This window comes from Eulemur rufifrons, chromosome 8, assembly GCF_041146395.1.
Source record: "Eulemur rufifrons isolate Redbay chromosome 8, OSU_ERuf_1, whole genome shotgun sequence".
NCBI lineage: Eukaryota > Metazoa > Chordata > Mammalia > Primates > Lemuridae > Eulemur > Eulemur rufifrons.
In genome coordinates, this window is record NC_090990.1 from 15,370,741 (window position 1) to 15,395,133 (window position 24,393).

General features: G+C 51.4%; 1 protein-coding gene across 4 annotated transcripts in view; it reads right to left on the reverse strand.

The window, feature by feature from the left end:
* The window catches only part of ASAP3 (ArfGAP with SH3 domain, ankyrin repeat and PH domain 3), a 47,844-nt gene that overhangs the window by 6,410 nt on the left and 17,041 nt on the right, over positions 1-24,393 (reverse strand). Inside the window, exons 2-17 of one of the 4 annotated variants that reach the window (XM_069479530.1) lie at positions 17,437-17,509; positions 17,198-17,343; positions 14,191-14,265; positions 13,153-13,202; positions 6,076-6,187; positions 5,757-5,842; positions 5,211-5,286; positions 4,943-5,029; positions 4,649-4,758; positions 3,683-3,752; positions 3,285-3,372; positions 2,068-2,116; positions 1,786-1,976; positions 1,573-1,706; positions 1,214-1,308; positions 797-974 (exon numbers count right to left, since the gene is read on the reverse strand). In XM_069479530.1, the coding sequence (XP_069335631.1) occupies positions 797-974; positions 1,214-1,308; positions 1,573-1,706; positions 1,786-1,976; positions 2,068-2,116; positions 3,285-3,372; positions 3,683-3,752; positions 4,649-4,758; positions 4,943-5,029; positions 5,211-5,286; positions 5,757-5,842; positions 6,076-6,187; positions 13,153-13,202; positions 14,191-14,265; positions 17,198-17,343; positions 17,437-17,509 (1,620 nt within the window). Of the gene's footprint in view, positions 1-796; positions 975-1,213; positions 1,309-1,572; positions 1,707-1,785; positions 1,977-2,067; positions 2,117-3,284; positions 3,373-3,682; positions 3,753-4,648; positions 4,765-4,942; positions 5,030-5,210; positions 5,287-5,756; positions 5,843-6,075; positions 6,211-13,152; positions 13,203-14,190; positions 14,266-17,197; positions 17,344-17,436; positions 17,510-24,393 lie in introns of all 4 variants that reach the window. The other 3 variants (XM_069479529.1, XM_069479531.1, XM_069479532.1) reach the window with 3 other exon arrangements.

The following is a 24,393-nucleotide window of genomic DNA, read 5'->3' on the forward strand; positions in this document are numbered from 1 at the left end:
CCTGAATGGACGGAACCTTAGGTTTGGGAGGAAGGTGAAGGCCCCGTCCCTCACTCTTTCCTTCAGCGGTTCTTTGTCCTCTGCCCCCAGCAGCAGGTGTTTCCCAAACTTGGAACTTGGCCCTGGGCTCCTCTCCCGGCTCCCAGTTTCCCACTGAGCCTCAGCAGCCTCATGCTTTCAGCTGTTGCCCGTATGCAGGCTGCTCCAAATTCTCATCTCACTCACGTGCTGTCCCCACACCGCCCTCTGGGCAGCCCCCCAGATATCGGACAGACAGCTCAAAGACAGGAGTCAGCAACTCCTGTCAATTTATTCTTTTCAATATCTCGGATATCCTTTCTCCCTGCTCACATGTTCGTTACTGGAATAGCCAATGCAATGACCTTCCCTGCTCTAATCTGACCTACCCTTACCCATTTCCAAGGCTATTTAAGTAAAGCAAAAAGATACCAGTATTTATTGCACACCCATTATGCACTAGGCCCTTTATATACATGACTTAATTCTCATTTCAACCCTGTGGGTGCTATCATTAATCCATTTTACAGATGAGGAAATGAAACTCGGAGAAGTTAAATAACCTGCTCTGGATCACACAGCTAGGTAAAGACAGAGCCGGGAATCCCACCCAGGTCTGCTTGGTTGGAGCTGTGTTCTTTTGCGTTTACCCCTCGGATGGGTGGGATTTGAGCAGGTGTCAGAGGTGGGGTAGAGGAGAGTAATAGCTGGTCCTGGAGAACTGTGGAGTTACTTAAGCACAGGTGGGTTATAAATGGCCTTTGAAGCAGGTCCTCACCTGTGTGTCAGGCCCTGGCAGCGGCTGTCCAAAGTCCTGCCCATTGGCAAAGGCCTCCAGTATGGACAGGAGGTCCCTATTGCAAATGGCTGTCCAGAGTCTCTGGGGCTCAGGTATGGACCGGCGAGCAAATCTGTGTTCCACATACTTGGCCACGATGTAGTCCCTGCGGGTGCTCCTACCAAAGACAACCGTGGGATCTCAGAGCAAGGACCGTTTCCACCCAGCCGACCCCTGGAACCATGCCACGGGAGAAACAGATCTCCTTTTCCCCAGAACCATGTCCTAGGGACTTCCAGATCTGATCCGAGTCTCCCCTCTTCCCAGACTTCTAATCCATGATCCTTCTGAGACCCTAGGGGCTGGGGTGGCAGAAGCCCCTAGCCAGGACACCCCTCCATCCGAAAATCCCCTTACATGTCACTGTCAGCTGAGGGTTTAGGGCCGCCATGTGAGGGTAGCTGGGCCTCCATGACCTCATTGAAGCTTGTGTTTCCAATGTTCAAGGCCAGCTGGGGTTGCGAGAAAGTGGCGGGGGAGGTGGGGGCGGGTAATCAACCGGGTGGTTAGGCCAGAGCCCCCAGGAGTTGCGAGATTCCAGAGGCCCCGCCCCTCAGCCGCACTCCTGGTTCAGGCCCCGCCCCTGACCACCCCCTTCTGGCTCGTTCCAGCCCCCCTCGGCCTGGCCCCACCTCCACCCTACAAGCCCCGCCCCCGAGGCAAACCACACCCCTAACTGTCCCTCAGGCGGGTCCAGGCCCCGTCCTCGCCCTCACCAGCAACTCCGAGGGGCCCAGCAGGTCCAGGGTGAGGGACTGCATGCGCGAGAAGCGCACGCCCAGCTCGCGGTGCACGCCGGAGCACTGGATGCAGGTGAGCACGCCCAGGTTGGTGCTGAGCCACGTGGGGTCTGCGGAGGAAAGCAGCTCCAGCCTGGAGGTGAGGCCCCTGCCCTCCACTTCCGCCTCCCGCCCTGTCCTCCGGCCCACCTGCAGCCCCGCAGTCGCAGCACTGGCCGTTCCCGGGCCTGCTCTTCACCTCGGCGATGAGCAGCTTCGTGAGGTCCGGGGCCTCCCCGTCCTGCGCGGTGCCCCCCCAGGACCCCGGGCTGCCGCTGGGTTCCCCGTGGAAGGCGCTGCTCAAGGCTTCGTCCTTGCTGTTCTGCAGCACTGACACCCACCTGCGGAGGAGGAGGAGCGGGTGGGGGAAGAGAGGTGGGAAATAGATACAGCTCCCCGCCTCCACCCCCAGGGCTGGCGAGGGGCACTCACGCCTCACACTCATGTTCGTCCTCTGCCTGGAAGTGGTATGTCCGGTTGTCTGTCGGGAGAGAAGGGGGCATCTGGCCCACAGAAATCCTGCTGGCCTTCCCAGGCCCAGGGATCCCCCACCAAAACATCTGGGCCCAGATGGAGCTTCTGTCTCAAGCTAGGAGTGGGGAGGGAGGCTAATGGTAGTGGTGGGCAGCTGGGGCAGTTTCTCAGAAGTCACCTCCGAAGTAGGATCCCACCAAGGCTCCCCCTGCGTGAAGCCCTGGTTCCAGGGTCAGGGGAAGTCTCCCAGGGCACAGAACCCCACTCAGCTCAGAGGCAGGGTATCCTCAGAATCAAGTGCCACCCAGCTGGGCCTCTCCACCTCCTGTCTGGTCTCCCTGCTTCCCATCTTCCCGTTTCCCCAGCCTGTACCAACTCCCCAACTGTTGTGCCTAAGGCTCTGCTCTAATCACACCGCTCCCCTGGCTCCAAGACCCTCCATGGCTCCCTATTGCCAGGAAATAAGGTCCAAAGCTTTAAGAGTCATTCTCAGGCCTTAGCTCTCACTGCCCCTACGTTAACCCTTCACTCTGGCCGAACTGGCTGGACCCACTCTCCTGCTTCCATGCCTTTCTTTATGCCAGTCCTGTGTCCCAAAATGCTCCCACCCCCAAATCTCCAATGTGCATGGCTTTCAGGCTAAACTCAAATGCTCTCCCCTCCAAGCAGCCTTTCCCAATTCCCCACGGCAGGGAGGACCTTCCCTCTCTCTAATCTTCTACAGGGCTACAACTGTGCCTCTCCTCTGGACACCCCTGCTCATCTTACAGTCCTAGACTCCCGCCTCACTCCCCTGCCAGAGAGAGTGCCAGAGATTTCTCAGCCTAGGCCTGCCTACACGTAAAGCCCGCACCAAAGGCTCCAAAAGATGGAAAGTGAAAACTTTAAAAAAATAATAATTTCAAAACCCAGATGACCCAAATCCACTCAGATATGCTTTACGTCAATAATCACATTTAATGTGGAAGGTGGGTACATCTCAGTGTTTAATGTGGGGGGGGGTGAAGCCTCTAGAAAGAGTGTCCAGGGCCCAAGGAGTCTCACGCCTGCAGCTGCAGCTGTTTGAAATCATGCGTGGCCTTGGACACAGACCCCTAACCGACGCCGCCCAGGAGCTGACAGGTCCCTTAGAGAAGCCCTGGGCAGTGGGGGGGAGGAGGGCAGGGACCACTCACGGGTCACTAGGTCAAAGCACTTTTTCTCCTCGGGGTTTGGCCTCACTTGGCACGTCAGCAGGGTCAGCTTCACTGGGGGCCGATTTATCTGTGGGAATTTGGGGGTGTAAGATGTACATGTTACTCTCTGGGCCTCCCAAACTCATTAGGCCTCTGTTTCCCAACCTCTTAAATGGGCATAACAATCCTGTTCCAGTTTATGTCTCCTCCTTCCTCAATGATGTAGAGTATAGACCAAGACTGGGGGCTTTGTGTCCCATCCTTCCTCCCACAAGGGGTTTCCAGCTCCCTGAACCCAGGGGCCAGTCTTGGAGGGAGGGCTTGACGTTTGTCTGCTCAGACCACCAGGAGGAGAGGACCCCTCGTGCCCTGATTCCCCCATGGCCTCTAGGGCTCACCGTGCTGTGGGAGATGGTCAGGCAGCCGTACTTGACTCCACACTTCCTTTTCTGCCAGACTCTGCGGATTCTAAGGCCCAGAGGGGTAGAAAGACAGTGGCCAAAGGCTCACACCTAATTCCCCTGTATCAAAGAACAGAGTCCTGGCCCCACCTGTAAGATCTCTCTAGCCTCATCCTTCCACTTTTTCCCTCCCAGGCCCTGATACCCCTCACTTTCTGGGGCTCCTTTCTGATGGAGACACAGTCCTGCCCTCAGGAAGAGCCCAGTCTGACAGAACAACAGCCCCACTCTCTGGGAATCCTTATTCTAGAGGGACGATGAGACCTGGACCCTCTGACAGCTGGTCTGATGGAGGACACACAGCTTGCAACCTCAGAGAGCTCGCAGTTGGAGAGGAGGCACAGGCTCCTGACCACAACAGGTGAATTATGGTTAAACTAAGCAAGATCAATACTGAGAGCCCCCAAATAAAATGGGCAAATCCATGGCCCAGAGCTACTTAACCCTTCTCCTGTCCGTATTCATTGGTTTCTTCTTCAAAGTTATTCTCTAATAAAAACTGATTAGTAAGTAGAAACATGAATACATCCTATAGAGGCCTTTACATTTCACAGATTTTTTTTAAAAAAACATTAGGGAGCAAGGCACAGCCAACACTTCCCTTTCTAGGCATATTCAGTGTATTGCAGAGGTGAGAAGTGAGAGCATGGTAAATGCTCAGTAAGCATTAGCTGCTGCTGCTTTAAGTTAAGAACAACCAGTGACTTTTAGCAGAGGTTCACATGCCCAGGTGTCTGGGACAACCAAAGATCCGATGATTTTGCATTGCCAGAGTGGAGGGTCCTGCAAACCTCAGGGTCAACACAAATGATAAGAACAGTTCCTTTGGGCAGTTTCCCCAAACCTGTCATTTACTAGCTGTGTGACTTTGGGCAAGTTACTTAAGCTCTCTGAATCACTTACCCATCACTCTTCTTGTACAGAAAGCCCACCTTCTCTGTCCCAAACTGCTTGTTGCCTTGGTGCTGGTGGATGCTGTAGCCACCTCCTGAGTTCTTCCGGCTCAGGTGTTCCTGTCCCTCACACATACAAAGGAGACCTCAGGGCATCTGAGTGGGAAGAGCCCCGTTCTGCGGGGGCTCCTCACTCATGGCGATTTCTCAAGGGGACCCTGTGGGGTCTTCTTTCCTTCTCTCCCTCCCTCCATGGTGGGCCCTGGGGAGGGGGCGCTCCTTTGGGGATGGTTCTGGGGCTGACCTCTCTGCCCTCAAGCTGCAGTGTCCCTCGGAGGGAGTCCCGGAGCTGGGTCAGCTTCTGGAGCTCCTCCTCCTGGGCTTGACGCAGCTAGGGGACAGAGGACAGGACCCCCTCATCAGCCAGTAAACATGCCGGCTGCAGAGCCCAGACCCAGAGTGGCAGGGCAGTGGCCTCACTCTGTGGGCGGGAGCCAGCTCTTCCACACCCACAGACTTGCCTGGAAGGACAGGGGGCTTGGCCACATGCCCAAGGGTGAGGCCCGACTTACTGCATGTACTGAGGCCGCCAGCTTCTCGATGAAGGGGGACAGGCTCTGAGCAGCCTTCCAGCCATCTTGGAAAAAGCTAGGAGGTGTCAGAGGCCAAACAAGGGTCCAGAGAGAGACAAAAATGAGAGATGAAGCCAAAAGTGTGGGAGAAGGATCCTTAACGTGTACTTTAAGGACCACAGGGCACCTCGAGGCGGCATAGACTGACGGTCAAGACAGACACTCCAGAGTTAAGAGTCTCCCCTGACTGAGTTCAGATCCCACTTACTAGCTGTGTGATCTTGGTAAATGAGCCTCAGTTTTCTCATCTATAAAATGAGGATCATGATAGTATCCACTCCCAGAGGTGTTGGGGGATTAAGTGAGATGATGTTTGAACAAGTACTTAGTGCCAGGCACACGGAGAGCACTCTGTAAGGAGTAGCTGCGAAGGCGCTACCAGTGAGTGCAGACGTACAGGACCTCACGGGTCTGCCGGACCCTGGAGAGGGGCCTTGTTCTGTGATACCTGAAGGGGGAGGGGCAGGGATGTGGGGAGACACCTACTTGTGCTGGGCGTGGAAGAACTTGATGAGGCTCTGGAGGAAGTCAGGCCCCTGCTTCATCTGGCTCTCCCCAGCTTTGAGCAGATACTGGAGGGGAGGTGGGGCAAGATCTGTGATGTGAGCCCAAGCAGAATCCTGGGGACAAGGAGCTGCAGACCCCAGCCCAGGCTCATCCTCTTGGCCCTGGCTGAGCCTTGGTGATGTGCCAGAGGGCCATCTGGCCAGGACCTGAGCTGAGCCTGTGACTGGTCCCCAGGGGGTTCAGGAGAAGCAGACAGGAAGGCACATCACCCCCACCATCACCCCGGAGCACCCCTTACCTCACACATGTGCAGCTGGAAGACACGCCGCTCTCTCTGTGTGTCCTGAGCCGTCTCTGCAGGGCTCCCTCCTGTCACCCTGGCCCGATCCCGCTCCTTCTCCAGCCTGGCCCTAGACGCCCAGGAAAGAGAGGCCTAAACAACTCCTGCCAGCCCCTCCACCCTCCTCTCTGCCAGGGCTACATGGGCGAGGGGCATGCTGGTGTGTGAGGCCCTCCTGTTGCCAGCTGCGTGGTGGGCTGGGCACGATGGTGAACGAGGCAGATTCAGGGAACCCACAGGGTGGCGGGGGAGAAAGACACGAGTGAAACCGCAGCCGTGCGGAGAGCTGTGGGAGAGAAAATGGGGATCCGACCTCGTCGGAGCTGCTCAGGAAGTGACGCTGGAGCTGGGATCTGAAGCCTGAGAAGTTAACATGGAGAAGCTACGGCTGGCCAGGAGGACTGGCCCCTGCGACAGCCCCAAGGCAGGAGGACTCAGGGACACATGCAGAGATGGAGAAGTGGGTGGTGCCAGCTGAGGTGAAGAGGGGCCAGACCGTGCAGGGCCTAATTCAGACCATGTTAAGTTCTTGGTCTTTATCCCAGGAGCAGCAGGAAGGATTTGAAGGTTTTCATGCAGGAAGGTGACGGGCTCAGAGGAGGGCCAGCAGGAATTTGGGGAGAACAGTTCTGATTTGCCTGTAAGTGATTTAGGACCTTGTGGGTTAGAAGATCACAAAGTGCCTTCATTGGTCTGAGCCCACGCGGCTTCCCTTTTAGCTTAGAAAACCTTTGTTCTCTTCTTTTTAACCAGAGACAGAAAGCGCTTTCCATCCTTGTAGCTACGAGTAACCTAGACCTTCCCTCTCTGGGAAATGGGTGGATCTGTGTATGAACAGTTGGCCGGAAACCCCGTGCCCGTCAGACTCCCCACACACAGCAAGGAGAATGTTTCCACATCTCAGGCTGGGCGCATGTGACCATGAATCCTATGGACAGGAGACGTCTTGCTTAACATTTTTGTTCTCAAGTGGGCGCCCAGGCACAGAGGACAAAGACAGGGTGGGATTAACATGGGCTCTGCTGCTTACAAGCTGCATTACTTCCTCTCACTTCCCGTCTTTGAGCCTCAGTCTCCTCATCTGGAAAATAGGGATCCTTATCCGTACCCAGAAGAGAGATGGCACTCAAAAGACTTAGCACATAGAAGACATGGCAGCTATTATAGGCCCTTCCAGGCCTCAGTTTTGCCATCTGTAAAGTGAGGAAGCAGTGGCCTACAGTACCACTGGAATAGTGTTTATATGCAGAATCTGTCCCTGGAGACCAGTAGAGCAGTTTCTCAACTTTGAACTACTGACATTTCTGTTTGTATGTTTAGCAGCATCCTGACCTCTACCCACTAGTTTCCAGGAGCATCTCCCAGCTGTGACAACCAGAAATGTCTCCAGACATTGCTCCAGAGCAGGCTCTGCAATTTTTTTTTAAAGAAGGGGTTATTTTTTATTTCCCTAAAGCTTTCTGATACCCCAAGCAGGAGTTTGTGGAAAGGTAGTAGAGTGGGGGCGGGGACTGGCCCTGTGAACCGGGCCTGGGGTCAGGACCGATGCTTTTCTTGTGCATCTGAAGATGAGCGGCAGAGAGGGGAGGTGATGGCTGGGCCTGCAGTGTCAGCAGCAGCACCTGGCAGCCTGCTAAGGAGGGTGGGAGACTGAGTGACATCAGCTGGGAGGGGGCAAGGGGATCTCCTGGCGTATACTGCTACCTCATCTTTCAGTAGTGAAAAATGAAGAATTAACTAAATGGCTGTTGATAGGATGTAGTTAGACAAATTAAGGTATGTCCATATACAGGAATACTATGCAGCTGTTAAAAAGGACGAAGATCTGTATATACAGTCAGTTGATGCAGAACTCGAGGATACAGAGGGCTGACTAAGGGACTTGAGCATCCTTGGATTTTGGTATCCGAGGGGGTCCCAGAACCAGTTCTCCAGGGATACTGAGGGATGACTGTCCTGACAGAAAGACATCTACTTCAGGATAAATGGACAAAAAGCAAACCACAATACAATACGGGGTTAGAAATGTGCATTTTTAAGTGTGAATGGCAGCTCCTTCACACTTATTTAACCTTTATAAATCTTTCTAAGCTTGTGTCCCAATTTTGAAAATGAGAATAATATAGTAGTCCCCCCTCATCTCCAGTCTTGCCTTCTGTGGTTGCAGTTAGCCATGGTCAACCTCTGTCTGAAAATATTACACGGAAAATTCCAGAAATAAACAATTCATAAGTTTTAAATTATGTGCCATTATGAGTAGCATGATGGAATCTCATGCCGTTCTGCTCTGCCCTGCCCCAGACGTGAACTGTCCCTTTGTCCAGTATATCCGTGCTGTAGAGCTACCTGCCATCGGTCACTCAGTAGCCGTTTCACTTATCAGGTCGACTGTCTGGTATCACAGGCTTGTGTTCAAGCAACCCTTATTTTACTTAATAATGGCCCCAAAGCGCAAGAGTAGTGATGCTACTATGTTCTACTTTATTATTAGTTACTGTTGTTAATCTCTTACTCTGCCTTAATTTATAAATTAAACTTTATTATAGGTACATATATATAGGGAAAAAACAAAGTATATATAAGGTTCGGTACTATCGTTGGTTTCGGGCATCCACTGGGGATCTTGGAACATATCCTCCACGGATAAGGGGGGATAAGTGTAATGACACTTAGTCCTTGGATAATATAATGCAAGGGAAACAGTACAGTTCCTGGCATGTGGCAAGCCCTCAATAAATGGCAGGATTATGAGATGCTAGTGATGGTGACAGTGACATTACAGCAATAACTATTGGTGATTCCTTTGAGATAATTTTTTTTAGCATAGGGTACTTTCTTATTTCTTTCTTTGTTTTTTAAATGCTAGTAGAGATTAAAAGATGGAGTTACTTTAGCTCAGGGTGAAGATAAGCTGTGAAGTACTGTGTGTGGCTTTGTCAATTACCATAGCTCTGTCCCTCAGCCTCAGCCCTGATAATTCACAGAGATTTACCCTATAAAGTCTGACACAGTCATTCTGAGATGACCTGACACACCGCAGACTAATAGCTGGGGAGTGATTCCTGCTCCCCAGAAAATGACAACTTCCATTTCCCTCCCTATCCTCAAAGGATAACCAATGTTTTTTAAAATACTTCTGATGTTAGAAATATTTTTATTTCCTATGAGTTGGGTTGCAGCAGAGGGAATGAAATGAAATAATGGGTAAAAAGTGTTTAAATGCTAGTTACTAAGACCAAGACAACTGCAGAAGGGGACCACAGCGACAGTTTAATGTGAAGGATGGGATGGGGAACAGGCACTCCTGGTGCAGTGAGGGCAGAGATGGGAAGAGGAAAAGGACTCAAAACAAATCAGACACCTGCCATCATTGACACACTGAGCCAAGCTTAGCTGCCACCTCTCTTGCGATGCCTTTTCTAATTACACTTCCATCCATTCAAACAAAACTACCTGCTTTTTCTGCCACCTCTGCACTGATGCTATGGTTATGGCACTATCACTGTGCTTTAATTATTCGTTGAGCCTCCTCTCTTCTTGCCTTACAAACCAGGAGGGTCTACTAAGGCAGGGACTGTGGTGGTGTTTTCTTTCTTGCTACTTACCTATAATACTAGCAGCTTTTCCTGCCACGGGCACTAAATCTGATGGCAGACGTAAAGAGCTTATCCCAGTACCTGGCACAAAGGAGGCTCTTAATAAGTATTAGCTGCTATTATTACTAATTATTATTTTTAGGCACTAATTTTGTGCCAGGTGCTCTGCCAGGCCCTTCATACACCAAAGCGATTACCCCATTTTACAGACAAGGAGCCTGAGGCTGAGAAGATAAGTCACTTATCCAAGTCACACAGCTGTTACGTGGTAGAGCCAGGATTGGAACCCACGTCTAACCGATGCTAGGGCCTTAGGAGAAGCACCAGTGACCAACATTGTGGCTCAGATTCGTTCCATCCCTCCCTCCCTGCCTCATTCCTGCCAGCTGGAGACAGTCACACTGTTGCTACAGTCTCAGAACAGGGACCATTTTACAGATGATGAAGCTGAGACCCAGAGAAGGAAAATGACTTGCTCAAGATCGAAAGCTGGTCAGGGTAATGCTAGAAGCAGACGTCTGGGCTCATGCCTCTCAGTGTCTCCCTGTGTTATTCTGGCTCAGAGAGTCAATAAACACCTGTTGAACTTAAGTGCAGGGTGCTTTATATGATTGCACCATGCTTATGTCACCCCCACATTGACCTGCAAGGTATCACTGGCCCTATTTTACAGATGAGGAAACAAACCTGTACATGGAACAGCCCAGATAAACTTGGCTTCTGCGCATGGCCTGGGATGCCCTTCTCAACAGCCCACGTGGAGAGGGAACCCTCTTCCTGTATGGACAAATGGGGTGAGCTCCCAGTGGCATTCAACAGATGCTGTCAGAGCCTTGGCCCTTCCAGCTGCTGCTCAGACTGGTTTGGTAAGAGGAGGTATAGCATTACGAAGCAACTTATGGCTCGTTGATATCTGGCTAGCCTTACGTAGCAATTTTATGGCTCATTGGTATCTGGCTGGAGCTGGAGCCCCTATGAAAAGAAATGTACACAGTCACCTGTGCTAGGACACGTAGCTCAAACCGTGTGGCTCCATGGTAGGAGCCAGGAGACCACGCAGCAGAAAGAACACTGGACTCAGAAGCCCTGGGTTCTAGTCCAGGGCCTGTCAATAACTCACCGAATAACCTTAGCCAAGCCCCCTTTCCCATCAACTAAATGGAGTCTTGTCTACAAATGAAATCTCACAGGAATGCTCCTACAGAAACCTAGTGACAGCACACCTGCTTTCGGAAAGATCAGCAGAGTAGGGCTTACTCTTTCCGTTTGGTAGATGATACCGTGGAAGGCTAAGGGCTTAGTCAAGGTAACTCGGGAAGAAAAGGGCCACGTGGTCCCAGGATAGCCTGTGTCTCTACCATCCCTGGGCCTCTAGAGCAGATGGCCATGCCCCATCACGGGCTCCACGCCCTCAGCTGGGGTTGAAGATGCTCTGGAGGGAGAAGGTGTGGCTTCCTTCTGACCTGGGGAGGTGCCATGGCCCTGGGAGCTAGAGGAACAGTTAAAGCTCCGGGATCCATTTCTTAGAATTGATCCTACAGAAATAATTATGGGTGGATAATTTGTTCCAAGGATGCTTCCCCAACGACAGGGGTGGATTAAATACATCACAGATTGCGCGTGTGTTGGCCCACTGTGCGCCCACTTAATGTTGTATAAGAATGTGTAATGGGCCGGGTGCGGGTGCGGTGGCTCACGCCTGTAATCCTAGCACTCTGGGAGGCCGAGGCGGTGGATTGTTTGAGCTCAGGAGTTCAAGTCTAGCCTGAGCAAGAGCGAGACCCTGTCTCTACCAAAAAAATAGAAAGAAATTAGCTAGACAACTAAAAATATATAGAAAAAATTAGCTGGGCATGGTGGTGCATGCCTGTAGTCCCAGCTACTCAGGAGGCTGAGGGAGGAGGATCTCTTGAGCCCAGGAGTTTGAGGTTGCTGTGAGCTAGGCTGATGCCACGGCACTCACTCTAGCCCGGGCAACAGAGTGAGACTCTGTCTCAAAAAAAAAAAAAAAAATGTGTAATGATGTACAAAGATGGTCACACTGTATTTTTGAATGAAAAAAGGCAGATTACAAAACAGTATGATTGTTATCTCAGTTTTTTTTTTTTTTTTTTTTTTTTGGAGACAGAGTCTCACTCTGTTGCCCAGGCTAGAGTGAGTGCCGTGGCGTCAGCCTAGCTCACAGCAACCTCAAACTCCTGAGCTCAAGCGATCCTCCTGTCTCAGCCTCCCGAGTAGCTGGGACTACAGGCAGGCGCCACCATGCCCGGCTAATTTTTTCTATATATATTTTTAGCTGTCCATATAATTTCTTTCTATTTTTAGTAGAGGTGGGGTCTCGCTCTTGCTCAGGCTGGTCTCGAACTCCTGAGCTCAAACGATCCGCCCACCTCGGCCTCCCAGAGTGCTAGGATTACAGGCGTGAGCCACCGCGCCCGGCCTGTTATCTCAGTTTTGTAAAACTATTTCTTGGTATACAGAAAAATAAATGGAAAAATGTTAATATTTTAGGCTTGGAAATTAAAGATTTTTCTCCCATTTTGGGTAGTTTCTCCCCACACTTCCTTTTTTTTTTTTAAATGATAAAATTACAGTGTTACTCATATCTTGTAAAAACAAAATTCAAACAGAGAACACACCGCCCATGTGACCCTGACCCTCTCCTAGGGATGATTACAATTTTTTCTTCTTTTGCTTCTCCATTATTCATAATAAGCATGTCTTGCTTTGGCAAAATGCAAGGAGAAACAAAATTTTACAAAGAAGGGCAAACGAGGCTCTGAGGAATGGGCCTGGCTGGGACCTGTGTGGAGTCCTCAGAAGACAGAGCTGGGGGAGTCTCTACTCAGGGAGAGTTGTTCACTGGGTGCCTGAGGTTCCTTCTGTCCCTGTGTTGTCCCCGTAGCAGATGCGAGATCTGGAGTACCACGTAGCACACACAGGAAGCCCGGGTGTGGCGTCAACTCCCTTTCCTCCTCTGCGGATCCCACCTGGCACTGAGGAGCAAGGAGCTGAAGCCCACTCTTGCCTCTGCCTAGCTGTGTGGCCTTGGGCAAGTGGCTTCACTCTCTGAGCCTCCAATCCTCCTCTGGTGGTTCTGACACCAGTGCCTCCCTCACAGGACTGGGCAGCTGTGAGGATCGAATGCCCGCACGTGGAGGCGTTCAGTAAACGGTAGGCTCCTTTCCGCCCCTGCCCGCGCCTGGCACCAGTGAGCAGATGGCATCCTGAGGTCCCTTCACAACAGGTCCCCTTCGGTGGTTTCGAGGCCCAGCGCCCGAATCCGGTCAGGCCTGGGTATAAACCACCCCCTGTCAAAGCCTCTACCGAGCAAGAGACCACCCACTTCGGGGTGACACGTCCCTGGCCAATGTCCAGCCTCCTGCTGCCATGCAGTGGGTGCCTTCCTGGACAAGCCACCCTGGCCGCAGCCACTTACATTTTGGCTTCGTAGTCCTTCCACGCCTTCTCCAGCTGCTTTTTGGAATCCTGTGGTTTAAAAGAAGAACAATTTGCCCAAAGGGAAGGTTGAATGCCTGTAGGGGGACCTGTTGCATAATCCCCTATGCTGCTCAGAGCCATTCTCCAGCCAGCCCCTGCCCCACAGCCCTGACTGCAAACCTGTCCCCTCCAATAGACCCAACTAACCCCATTCCTCAGGGTGGAGCCCCTTCTCCCAGTTGACCTTCTCCTCCCCAGAGTTCACTTAGGTTTGGTGGGCCCCTGCCTGGGTTGTGGGGAGATCTTTGGGTTTGCTCAGAAGACAGAGATCAGCCATGAGGGTGGTGATGGGAGATTAAGGTCAAGCTCCCCCTAACTTTGTCCCACCATTTCCTCCTACCTGGTACTATATCATCCTCTTGCCAGGAAGGGTACAGGGCAAGAAACATATGCACAGAGAGGTTGAGAAGTCTACCCAAGGCCACACAGCAAGCCTGAGACCTGGCTGACCCCTGGCCTAGCTTGCGGGGAGGGGGTGGGGAGCCTCATACAGCTGGGCTGCTCTGGCTTTTCTGAGCAGCCCCCACTTCCAAGGTGAAAAAGCTGCCTGTCTGGTTTGGGTGGTTCCCAGGCTGGCAGCCTGGGGCCGGGAGGGAACCCTCTGGGTGAGGACAGCTCCTCCCCTGGGCTGTCTGGGGCAGACTGCCAAGGGAGATTATTCTGTCACCTTCTTTGAGCTCACTCTGCATCCAGCCAAGGGCTGCCAGGCACATAGAGTGCAGCTCAAGCCTGGGACTCGGGATCCCTGGATCCCACACTGGCTGTCTCTCACCAGCTACGTAAACCATAGCAGCTGCCTAACTCCCTGGGCCATCCTGGGCTGGCCCCTTGCCAGGCCCTCCAGGCCTCCCCAGGGTCAGCACTGCTGCTATGACAGCCCCCTCACTTGGCCGCCACCCTCAGCCAGCACTGCCCCCCATGGCCTCCCGCCCACCCTTCTCACTCCATCCCACCCCTGCTCCCCGCAGACATGCACCTGTCGCCCGTCCCTCAGCTGCCCCTTCATCAGACTGTCCAGGGGGAAAGAGACGATGTTGTTCAGGTTCTGAACCTGGAAAAAAGCAGAGACCCCCCATTCCCCACCTCGGGTGACTGGCTGTCCAGCCCCAAGGGGCTCAGGATATGGTGAGGAATCACAAGTCAAAGGAGAGCGACGGGGGACAGGAAGCAGGGGGAGATGGGAGGGCAGGAGGGGGCCTGCAGGGTGTCGGAGTCAGCCCCTCCCCTGACGACTCCAGCCTCATCATCACACTGCTCCAGACACGTCCACAGCCAGCGTCACCTCTGTGCCTGGCCAGGGGCACCCTGGCTCCTCTCTGCCTCAAGTGAACCTGTAGCACACGTCTGTTGTTTGGGTCTGGCTAGTGCCTCGTCTCCCCTTCTAATGGCAACAGAACCCCCTTTCCTGTGGGAACCCTTCCTGGTGGTCAGATGGGGTAAACACAGGCGTCTGACTGGAGCACCCCATCCCCTGGGTAGAAGAACTGGGTCAGGTGACCCAGGCCAGCCAATTGGGATCCTCCCCCAGGATTTTTCTGCCTAAGTCTTGTAAGGAGGAGTATGTCTTTCTTCCAGTAAGATGTGCATCTGGGCCTCCTGGGTTATTTTACCCATTGAGCAGAGATGGAGAGAAACTGTCTAAGGGAAAAGAAAGGAGCCTAAGCCAGCTGGACCCCTGGACCTCCCATTACAGGGGCCAATGCATTCCCTTTTAAAAAATTAACCTAGGCCGGGCGCGGTGGCTCACGCCTGTAATCCTAGCACTCTGGGAGGCCGAGGTGGGCGGATCGTTTGAGCTCAGGAGTTCGAGACCAGCCTGAGCAAGAGCGAGACCCCATCTCTACTAAAAATAGAAAGAAATTATATAGACAGCTAAAAATATATATAGAAAAAATTAGCCGGGCATGGTGGCGCATGCCTGTAGTCCCAGCTACTCGGGAGGCTGAGATAGGAGGATCCCTTGAGCTCAGGAGTTTGAGGTTGCTGTGAGCTAGGCTGACGCCACGGCACTCACTCTAGCCTGGGCAACAGAGTGAGACTCTGTCTCAAAAAAAAAAAAAAAAAAATTAACCTAATTTGAGTTGGGTGTCATATGGCCACCCAACGAGGCCTGTCTAATATTTCAACCCACCTTCCAAGGCCCAGATCCAGGAAGCCTCCCCAGACCACTCCTGTCCCCTGGCCTATTCTGATCTCCCCTTTTCTTTTTTTCTTTTCTTTTCTTTCTTTTTTTTTTTTTTTGAGACAGAATCTCACTTTGTTGCCTGGGCTAGAGTGCCGTGGCGTCAGCCTAGCTCATAGCAATCTCAAACTCCTGGGCTCAAGCAATCCTCCTGTCTCAGCCTCCCGAGTAGCTGGGACTACAGGCATGCACCACCATGCCCAGCTAATTTTTTCTATATATATTTTTAGCTGTCCATATAATTTCTTTCTATTTTTAGTAGAGATGGGGTCTCGCTCTTGCTCAGGCTGGTCTTGAACTCCTGAGCTCGAGCGATCCACCCGCCTCAGCCTCCCAGAGTGCTAGGATTACAGGCGTGAGCCACTGTGCCCGGCCTGACCTCCCCTTTTCTGAACCACGGCAGCATTAGGCGCCCGCCCCACCCGCTGGGTCCTTGGGTGTGTACCATGCTGCTGGTATTGCTTGGTGTCCTTCCACACCCCAGTTCTTGTCTCCCCAACTAGATTGTGGCTCTCTGAGGCAGAGTGTGACTCTTTCCTGTGTCACCAGCCCCTGGTACAATGCCCACCAGACAGCAGACCCTCAGGAAACACTAGTTTAACTGACACAGGGAGAGAGGAGGTGAGACCTAGGAAGACGTGAGTTCAGTTGAACTCAAACACTGTTAAAGGCCTTTACGTGCAGGACAGGGTATGAGGCACTGCTGTGCTGAGAGACGTGATAGTGACAGATGGCAATATCAGCCGTTTACTGAGTGCTTACTATGGAGAAGGCACTTTTAACTTGCCTGATCCTCATTAGCGCTCTGTGTGGTGGGGGCCCTCAGTATCCCAATTTCACACGTGGGAGAGCTGGGGCTCAGGCAGACTGAGTGACTTGACCCAGCGAGCAGCAGGGCAGGGGTTCCAAGCCCGAGCACGCTGCCTCTCAGAGGTGATGTGGCCCCTGCCAGACACGGAGGACACTAGGTGGGACTGGAGTCATGAGAGCCCGGTCAGTGCCATGGAGCCTGCCGGGAGAGGAGCGAGGCTTTCCCGAGACGCAGCACAGCCAGGCTTGTGCTTGGACTCCGGAGCCAGACACCTGGGTTCAAGCCCAGCTGCATGACCTCAGGCAAGCTGCTTAACCTCTGTGTCCCAGTTTCCCAGCCTGTAAAGCGGGGACAACAGTAATACCAACCCCACAGAGCTGTGTGCCGGAATAGATGAGCTAACACATGTGAAGTACTGAGAACTCTGCCTGCACACAGAAAGAGTCGGAATCGCAGGGTGGCCTCAAGGCGGGGACGTGAAGGACCGGAGGGGCGGCAATCACTAAGGAGGCCTTCAGGAAGCAACCTGAGGCCACAGGGCCATGTGCAGAGGCAGAAAGGCTTGTGGAGGCGAGAGCGAGTTCTAGAATGTGAGGGTGAAGCAGGTGTGACTGGGAAAGCAGAGGACAAGGAGGGTGTGAGGAGAGGTGGCAGCAGCAGTGGTACAAAGGCAGGAACCCCTAAGCCTGTCCCTTCCCTGTCCCAAAGCTCCTCCAGGGGACCCTCCCTCACATGGGGCTCTTCCCTGCTGCAAGACCCCTCTGCTCCTGGGTGAAGAGAAAGAGGAGAACAGAGAGAGAAGAGCTGGTCAATAAATCAGAGAGAAAGGAGAATGGGTCAGGGCTGGAAAGGGACCTCAGGTCATGGGTCAGAGGTCAAGGGCAAACTGGGAGAAGGGAGGAAATGACCCTTTCCCAGTCAGGTTCTTAAGACCTAGATTTACCCTGAGCCTGGGCTGAGGGCTGGGCGAGGAAGGGGCAGGGGCCTCACCAGGTTCTTGAAGAGTGCGGCCACCTCGCGGGTGAACACGGCCAAGTTCAGGAAGCCTGTGGACAGCTCGTGGCTGTTCTGGGACAGGTGGCTGTTGCCCAAGGACTCCACGGCCTCTCGGTACTGCTCTTCGTTCTCCACGTGGCCTGTGGAGGCGGGGAGGGGAGCTGGGTTAGCTCCAGGCTGGGGCTGGGGAAGGGGCGGCCTGGCCCGGCGGGGCATCCAGCAGGCTCACTCACCAAGGCCGGAGCTGTGGATCGCCCGCACAGCCTTCTTTATTCTCTGCAGGATGGCTTGGTCTCCTTCCAGGATCTGGAAGCAAACACGGACAGAAGTTCAGGGATGCTGAGCTGGCAGTGGGTGCTTTCTTAAGGAACCCCGACTCTACGATCCCACCCTCCAGACACACACATAGTTTTGCTGCCCTCTGGAACTCCTCCCTACGGTTTCTCTGTACCCCCCACCAAATATAAACAGACCACCCTCTTCCACCCAGACCACATAGAAACTAGAGACCAGTCACGCCACTCCAGGAAGACCACAGACTGTTCTCCCCAGCTCCAATGCAGGCCAAGTGAATGCGGCGGCTCAAAGGCATGTGGCGGAGCGGGTGCCAGATCTGGAACTGAATCTTGGCTCTGGCACTAACTAGTGTGTCAACTAGACAAATCTGTTAACTTCTCTGAGCCTCGGGTGCCTTGTCTGCAAAACAAGGATGATACTATGGACTCACACCGTTGCTGAGAGAATGAATGATTTGATGAGTATGTATACAATACTTAGCAGAAGACCAGAGGAAAGAACACACACATCTCTCTGTTCTGCCAAGACAGACAGGGGGACACTTGTTCACCAAATCCCAGGCTCAATAAGCAGTGGTGTGAGGACAAGGAGGAAGAGGACGGGATGCCATGGCTGGGCAGTGAGGGGTGGAGGCATTCAGAGACCTGGGTCTGGGGACATGAGAGAGGGTCGAGGGAGCACACTCCACCCCCACTGGGGAGAACTGGTAGGATGATATCAGATAACCCCAGAGCCCAGGGACGGCAGAACAAACATCAGACTGTGGGAAAGGTCAGAGATGTCATGGAGAGAAGCAGGACTCATGTGCCCTGGGTGGGCTCAGCCTGGAGGGGAAATGTCCTAGACACACTCCCTGCTTCAACAGGGTGTAGAAGCTGACAACCTCATGAAACCCTTGTGAAATGCAGTTAGTTAGCTTGGAAAGTACAGAATGTCAGAGCTGGAAGAGGCCCACAGTGCCACAGATGAGGAAACTGAGGCCAAGAGAGGGAGGGCCTTGCCCAGAGTCACGGGGTTGGGTAGCAGCGGAGCCAGGCTTCCAGGGCTGCCCATTCACATACCACAGCCCCACCCTGACTCCAGTCCTAGCCTTTCTGACCAGTAACTAAAGTAGGATCAGGGTCTGATTTCCAAAGAAGAGCTACTTCATCATGACAAGAGTTAGCAAATACATTCAGAATGGTATCTCCAAAGACAATGATACTCGCAGGAGAACATGCACGGGGCAGACCTCAGAGGCAACGTGGACTGTTGTCAGATGCCCTTGGCATGTGGAAAGCCTCCAGAGGAAGAGGGGTCTGGTTTCAAAGCTCAGCTCCACCCCTCAGCTGCGACGTGACCTTGAGCAAGTTGCCTATTCTCTCTGACCTTCCTGATTAGCCATCTGTAAAGTGGGAGAAATGATGCCCACCCCTCAGGGTGGTCATGAGGATTATAGGTACGAGATGATGCACATAAAGGATTTGGCTTGGTGCTGGGCACAGTGCACGTCCTCGATGAACAGCACCTACAATCATTATCATCTGCTGCTGCTGCCAGAAAGGGCCAAACTGTGGGTACTTTTCCTACCTCCTTGGGTATGAACTCAAGATATGTTCATATTTGGGACCAGTGGAGGCCCATCCCAGGGCTGAAGAAAGAAAGTCAGGGAATCAGGTAGACTGAGGAGAAGGCGTCATATTTGAGTGGGCTAAAGAACTAAGATATTTCTTACTGGAGACACAGATGAGAGGAGAGAACACGGCCCTCTCTACAGTTCCCAAAGACCCGGGTGGGTGCACGGAAGCACGAGTTCACCAGATCCCTGATCCCCATCTTGAAACTTGGAAAGCTAAAAGGTGATTCATCTAAGGAGCTATGACTTCACTCCAAAAGACAATGCAGGTTAAAAAATATGAACAATCTCCAAAGAGATTTCCAAAATCCCTAGAGGGCAGATCCATGTGCCTAGCATGCAGAAGGTGCTTACTAGATGTTTACCTAAATGAATGATGGTTGGCAAAGTCCTGGGACATAGACTTGAGAGGAGTACGTCCATGCTCTAGATACCTTCTGAGGAGTCTTCCCATCCCATGACACCCATCCTCTGACAACCGCCCCGCTCCCCTCTGGAGGACGGCCCTGCTGCCTTGCCGGCTCAGGCCAGGGTTGACTGAACTGGGCTGGACACCTGACCCCCGCTGGATTGTTCAGATTCTCCCTCCAGGGAATTTGGAATTGAGCTCTGGGAAACTTTTAATTGGCTGAAAATGCTAAAGCTGAGACATCTTTCCTACCATGTGCAGAGAGAAAAGAACAAAGCAGCTATGTAGCAGATGTATATGTGACCCATGCTGCCACAGAGAGGCAGAATGGCAACTCTGGTCCCTATCCTGCTGCCCGAGAGGCCCCTCCACATACCTCATCTTTGGGCCTCTGTGAAATGCCCCAGAATCTACCCCAAAAATTCCCTTTAGTGCTTAAGCAAGTCTGAAAGGATTTCTCCTCCCTGCAGTGTGGCTCCCAGTGTCCATTCTCTCATCTTCCTTAACGATAAGAACCTTGACTTTCCAGATTGCCAATTGGCCGCTAAGAATAAAGATCACATTTCCCAGCCTTCCTTGCAGCTAATTGTGGTCACATGACTAAGTTCCGACCCATTGAATATAATGGCTATTTCATTTGTTAATCTCCAAAAAGTATCTTATAAGGAAAGGATCATCAAATCATTGAATTCTGTACATTAAATATGTACAGCTGTTTACATGTCAATCATACCGCAATAAAGTGGTTTAAAAAGAAAAAGGAAGGGGCTGGGCGCGGTGGCTCACACCTGCAATCCTAGCACTCTGGGAGGCCGAGGCGGGTGGATCATTTGAGATCAGGAGTTCGAGACCAGCCTGAGCAAGAGCGAGACCCCATCTCTACTAAAAATAGAAAGAAATTAGCTGGTCAACTAAAAATATATATAGGAAAAAAAATTAGCCAGGCATGGTGGTGCATGCCTATAGTCCCAGCTACTCAGGAGGCTGAGGCAAGGAGGATTGCTTGAGCCCAGGAGTTTGAGGTTGCTGTGAGCTAGGCTGACACCACAGCACTCTAGCTGGGGGAACAGAGTGAGACCCCGTCTCAAAAAAAAAAAAAAAAAAAAAGGAAGGGAGGAACCACACACCTGTTAGAATGGCCAAAATCTAAAACACTGACAACACCAAGTACTGGCAAGAATGTGCAATGACATTGTTGGTGGGAATGCAAATGGTACAGCCACTTTGGGAGACAATTTGGCAGTTTCTTATAAAACCAAACATACTTTTACCATATGATCCAGCAATTACACTCCTTAGTATTTTCTCAAATGAGTTGAAAACTTATGTGCACACAAAAACCTGCACACGGATGTCTATAGCAGCTTTATTCATAATTGCCAAAATTTGGAAGCAACCAAGATGTCCTTCAGTAGGTGAATAGATAAATAAACTGTGGTATAGCCAGAGAATGGAATATTACTCAGCACTGAAAAGAAATGAGCTACCAAACCATGAAAAGACATGGAGGAAACTTAAATGCATATTACTAAATGAAAGAAGCCTCTCTGAAAAGGCTACATACTGCATGACTCCAACTACATGACATTCTGGAAAAGGCAAAACTATGGAGACAGTGAAAAGATTAGTGGTTGCCAAGGGTTGGTGGGGAGGATGCACAGGTGAAGCACAGAGGATTTTTAGAGCAGTGAAACATTTCCGTAAGATACTATAATGGTGGGCATATGGCATTATACATTTGTCTAAGCCCATAGAATGTACAATACCAAGAGTGCACCCTAATGTAAACTATGGACCTTGGGCGACGGTGATGTGTCGATGTATGCTCATTGATTGAATGAAATGTACCACTCCGGTGCGGCATGTTGACAGTGGGGGGCGGCTGTGTGTATATGGGAATTCTACGCACTTCCTGCTCAGTTTTGCTGTGAACCTAGATCTGCTCTAAAAAATAAAGTCTATTGTTTAAAAATAAAGAAATAAAAATGAATGGGAGGGCACCATCTGTTACCCTTTTCTTCTGACCAGAATGCATTTGTGATGCCTGGAGCTCACACAGCCATATTGGACCCTGAGGTAGAAGCCATTTGTTATGGATGGTGGGGCAACAAAATAGAAGCCTTGTCCCTGGTGATCCGGGAGCCACCCATCGGCCTTGGACTATGTATCTGTGGAATTCTTTTATGTGAAAGAGAAACCTCTTATCTGAGCCCTTGTTATACTGGGTTCTGTCCTTTGTGGCTTACTGGGTTCTGTCCTTTGTGGCTGAACCTAGCTCTAACTGGTACAGGCAGGCAAGTCACCCTAATCAGCCACGAACTGTTCCTTGCTGCCCGTGTCAGACACATATCGGGAAATGGCTTTCCAGCAAGATACGTTCCTGTCCCTACTGCTCTTAGCAACCAAGGTTCACACTCCTATTCGTCTATTCATTCAACTAGTTACTGAGTGCCTGCTATGTGTTCACACCTTGTGTAAAAAAGGCACAATCTCAGCTCTCAGGGACATCATCCAAGGGAAGAAAGAGCCAAATAGACACTGATAATGCAATGTGATGAGGTTATCATGGAAGGTTCCTGGGAGCCCAGGGAAAGCAGAGCTGTGTCTGCTTGGGAGGAACGGGGAAGGCCTCCCTTAAGCTGTGATGCTTGACTCTGGACAGGCAGAAAAGAGACTAAGAGACTGCACCGTGAGGCAGAGTGGGGGAGTGCATGGTGTACATGGCAAGACTGCCAGAGGAGGGAGCTAGCTCTGGGAAGAACAGGCAAGGAGAGGAACACAGTTCATTCATTCATTCATTTCCACGAGCATTTCTTGCTACCTGTTTCAGCCAGGCATGGTGCCAGATGCTAGGGACACATAAGACATGGCCCCTTCGGCTCACAGACATATAAACGTGCAAGTGCCCTAAGGGAGCATGAAAAGGGGAGACTTCTGATTACCCCTTTCTCAAGAAAATGTCTGACAATCATTCCCACTGGGGTAAAAGTGGCTGAAAATGCCTACTGTCTGGTATAATGAAGCTCAGAGATTTAAGCTAAAGAAATGTAGTTTTAAGGAGGAAATTCTGACAGTAGCCTTAGGAAAGGGAGGTGTTTGGGGAAAGGCAGAGAGGTTTCCAGACTCCTGTAACGACACTACCACAGCACGATGAGTCAGGAGCTGAGACTTTAGCCCCAGCCTTCCCAAAACTATTGTATCTCCCTGGGTGACACTAGCCCAGCCAGTTCTCTAAACCTCCTCCTCTTTAAAATGGATTTTTTCTAAATGGGGAAAAAAATCTATTCTCTGCCTAACTCACAGCATTACTGTGAGGCTTAATGAGATCGCAAACTTGGCAGCACGTGGCGAGGGCTCCAGGCATTTGGAAAATATGAGTATGGTTTTTACCGTGGTTTGTTTTCTGCCTTCTGTGTGAGATGAGCCCTCATTCCCCATGCCTGAGAGTGGACAGACGAGGTGGAAGGAAAAAAAAAAAAAGGGATAGGTATATTTACACCTAAAGGGTGCAGTGGGCACTGTCTGGGGGATGGATACACTTGAAGCTCTGCCTCAGGTGGCACAAAGGCAATATATGTAACCTAAACATGCTGAAATTTAAAAAATGACAAAAAAAAATCAGCCTCTGAATTCAGGTGGGCCCATGTAATCCCTGGTAGTGGCTCTCAAGATGGGGTCCCTGAGCCAGCGGCATCAGCATCACCTGGGAACTAGTTAGAAATGCAAATTCTTCAGCTGAGTCAGAAAATCTGGGGGTGGAGCCCAGCAACCTTGGGGGGGGGCGTTGAACAAGCCCCCCAGGTGACTCTGATGCATGCTGAAGTGTAGGACCCACTGGTCTAATTCTACTCTTCTAAGATGCAGTACATCATCTTTGCTAACAGTATGGGGCTGGCCCCAAACTACTTGGGTTTGAATTCCAGCTCTCACAGGTAATTGCCACGTGACCTCTCTATACTTCAATTTCCCCTTTCATGAAATGGGATGAGAACAGTTCCTACCACATAAGGTTTTGAGGAGATTAAATGAATTCATATAGGTAGAGTGCTTAGAATACTGTCTATTGTCTGATAGCTAAAAATGTTATCTACTTCAAGATTAAATTTAGTTTAGGAATTTCTCAGCTTTCCTTGAACTACTTAAACCTACTTCCCTCTCCTCAACCCCCTAACGGCCCTGCAAGATGTGGGAACCACAGGTGCAGAGGGACCACAGGGAAACCTCGGCCACTGGGCAGTCACAGTGCAAGCTGCAACATGTCCCGAGCACCTGCTCTGTGCCAGGCTCGCTACTTGCCAATCCTCCCGGCCACTCTTTGAGGTAGGCATCACCGTTCCATTTTATAGCTGCCAGGAGAAGGGACATGTCCAGGTCGCACAGTGATGAACAGCAGCAGAGTTGTAATTTAAACCCAGAACTTGCCAAATCCAGGGCCAATGTTCTTTCTCTATCACCAGGCTGCCGCACAGAGGTTCTCTGATCCTGGGCCTGGATCTGCCTCTGAACCTAAATCCCCAACTCTATGATATCCACTCATCTCCCTGCAAACTTAGGAGAGAGATCTAAGGAAAACACGCAGTGGCAGGGCCCACTACCAACACTCCAAAGGCTGTCCTGCTGAAAATAGATTTGTTCAGGTTGGCCCTGGAAAGTATTCCCAGGACTGAAAGGTGGAAGTTAGAGTGACAGAAACAGATTTCAGCTCAGAGGACGTTCTTAAGGAAGAATAAGCCACCCCTAGAGGGAGTGAGCTTATTCAGGTGCCAGAGAGTAATTCAGGCGCTGGATTTTGGATTGGAATTGATGGCAATTTAGGTTTTTTCTTTCTTTCCTTCCTTTCTTTCTGTTTTCTTTCCTTTCCTTCCTTCC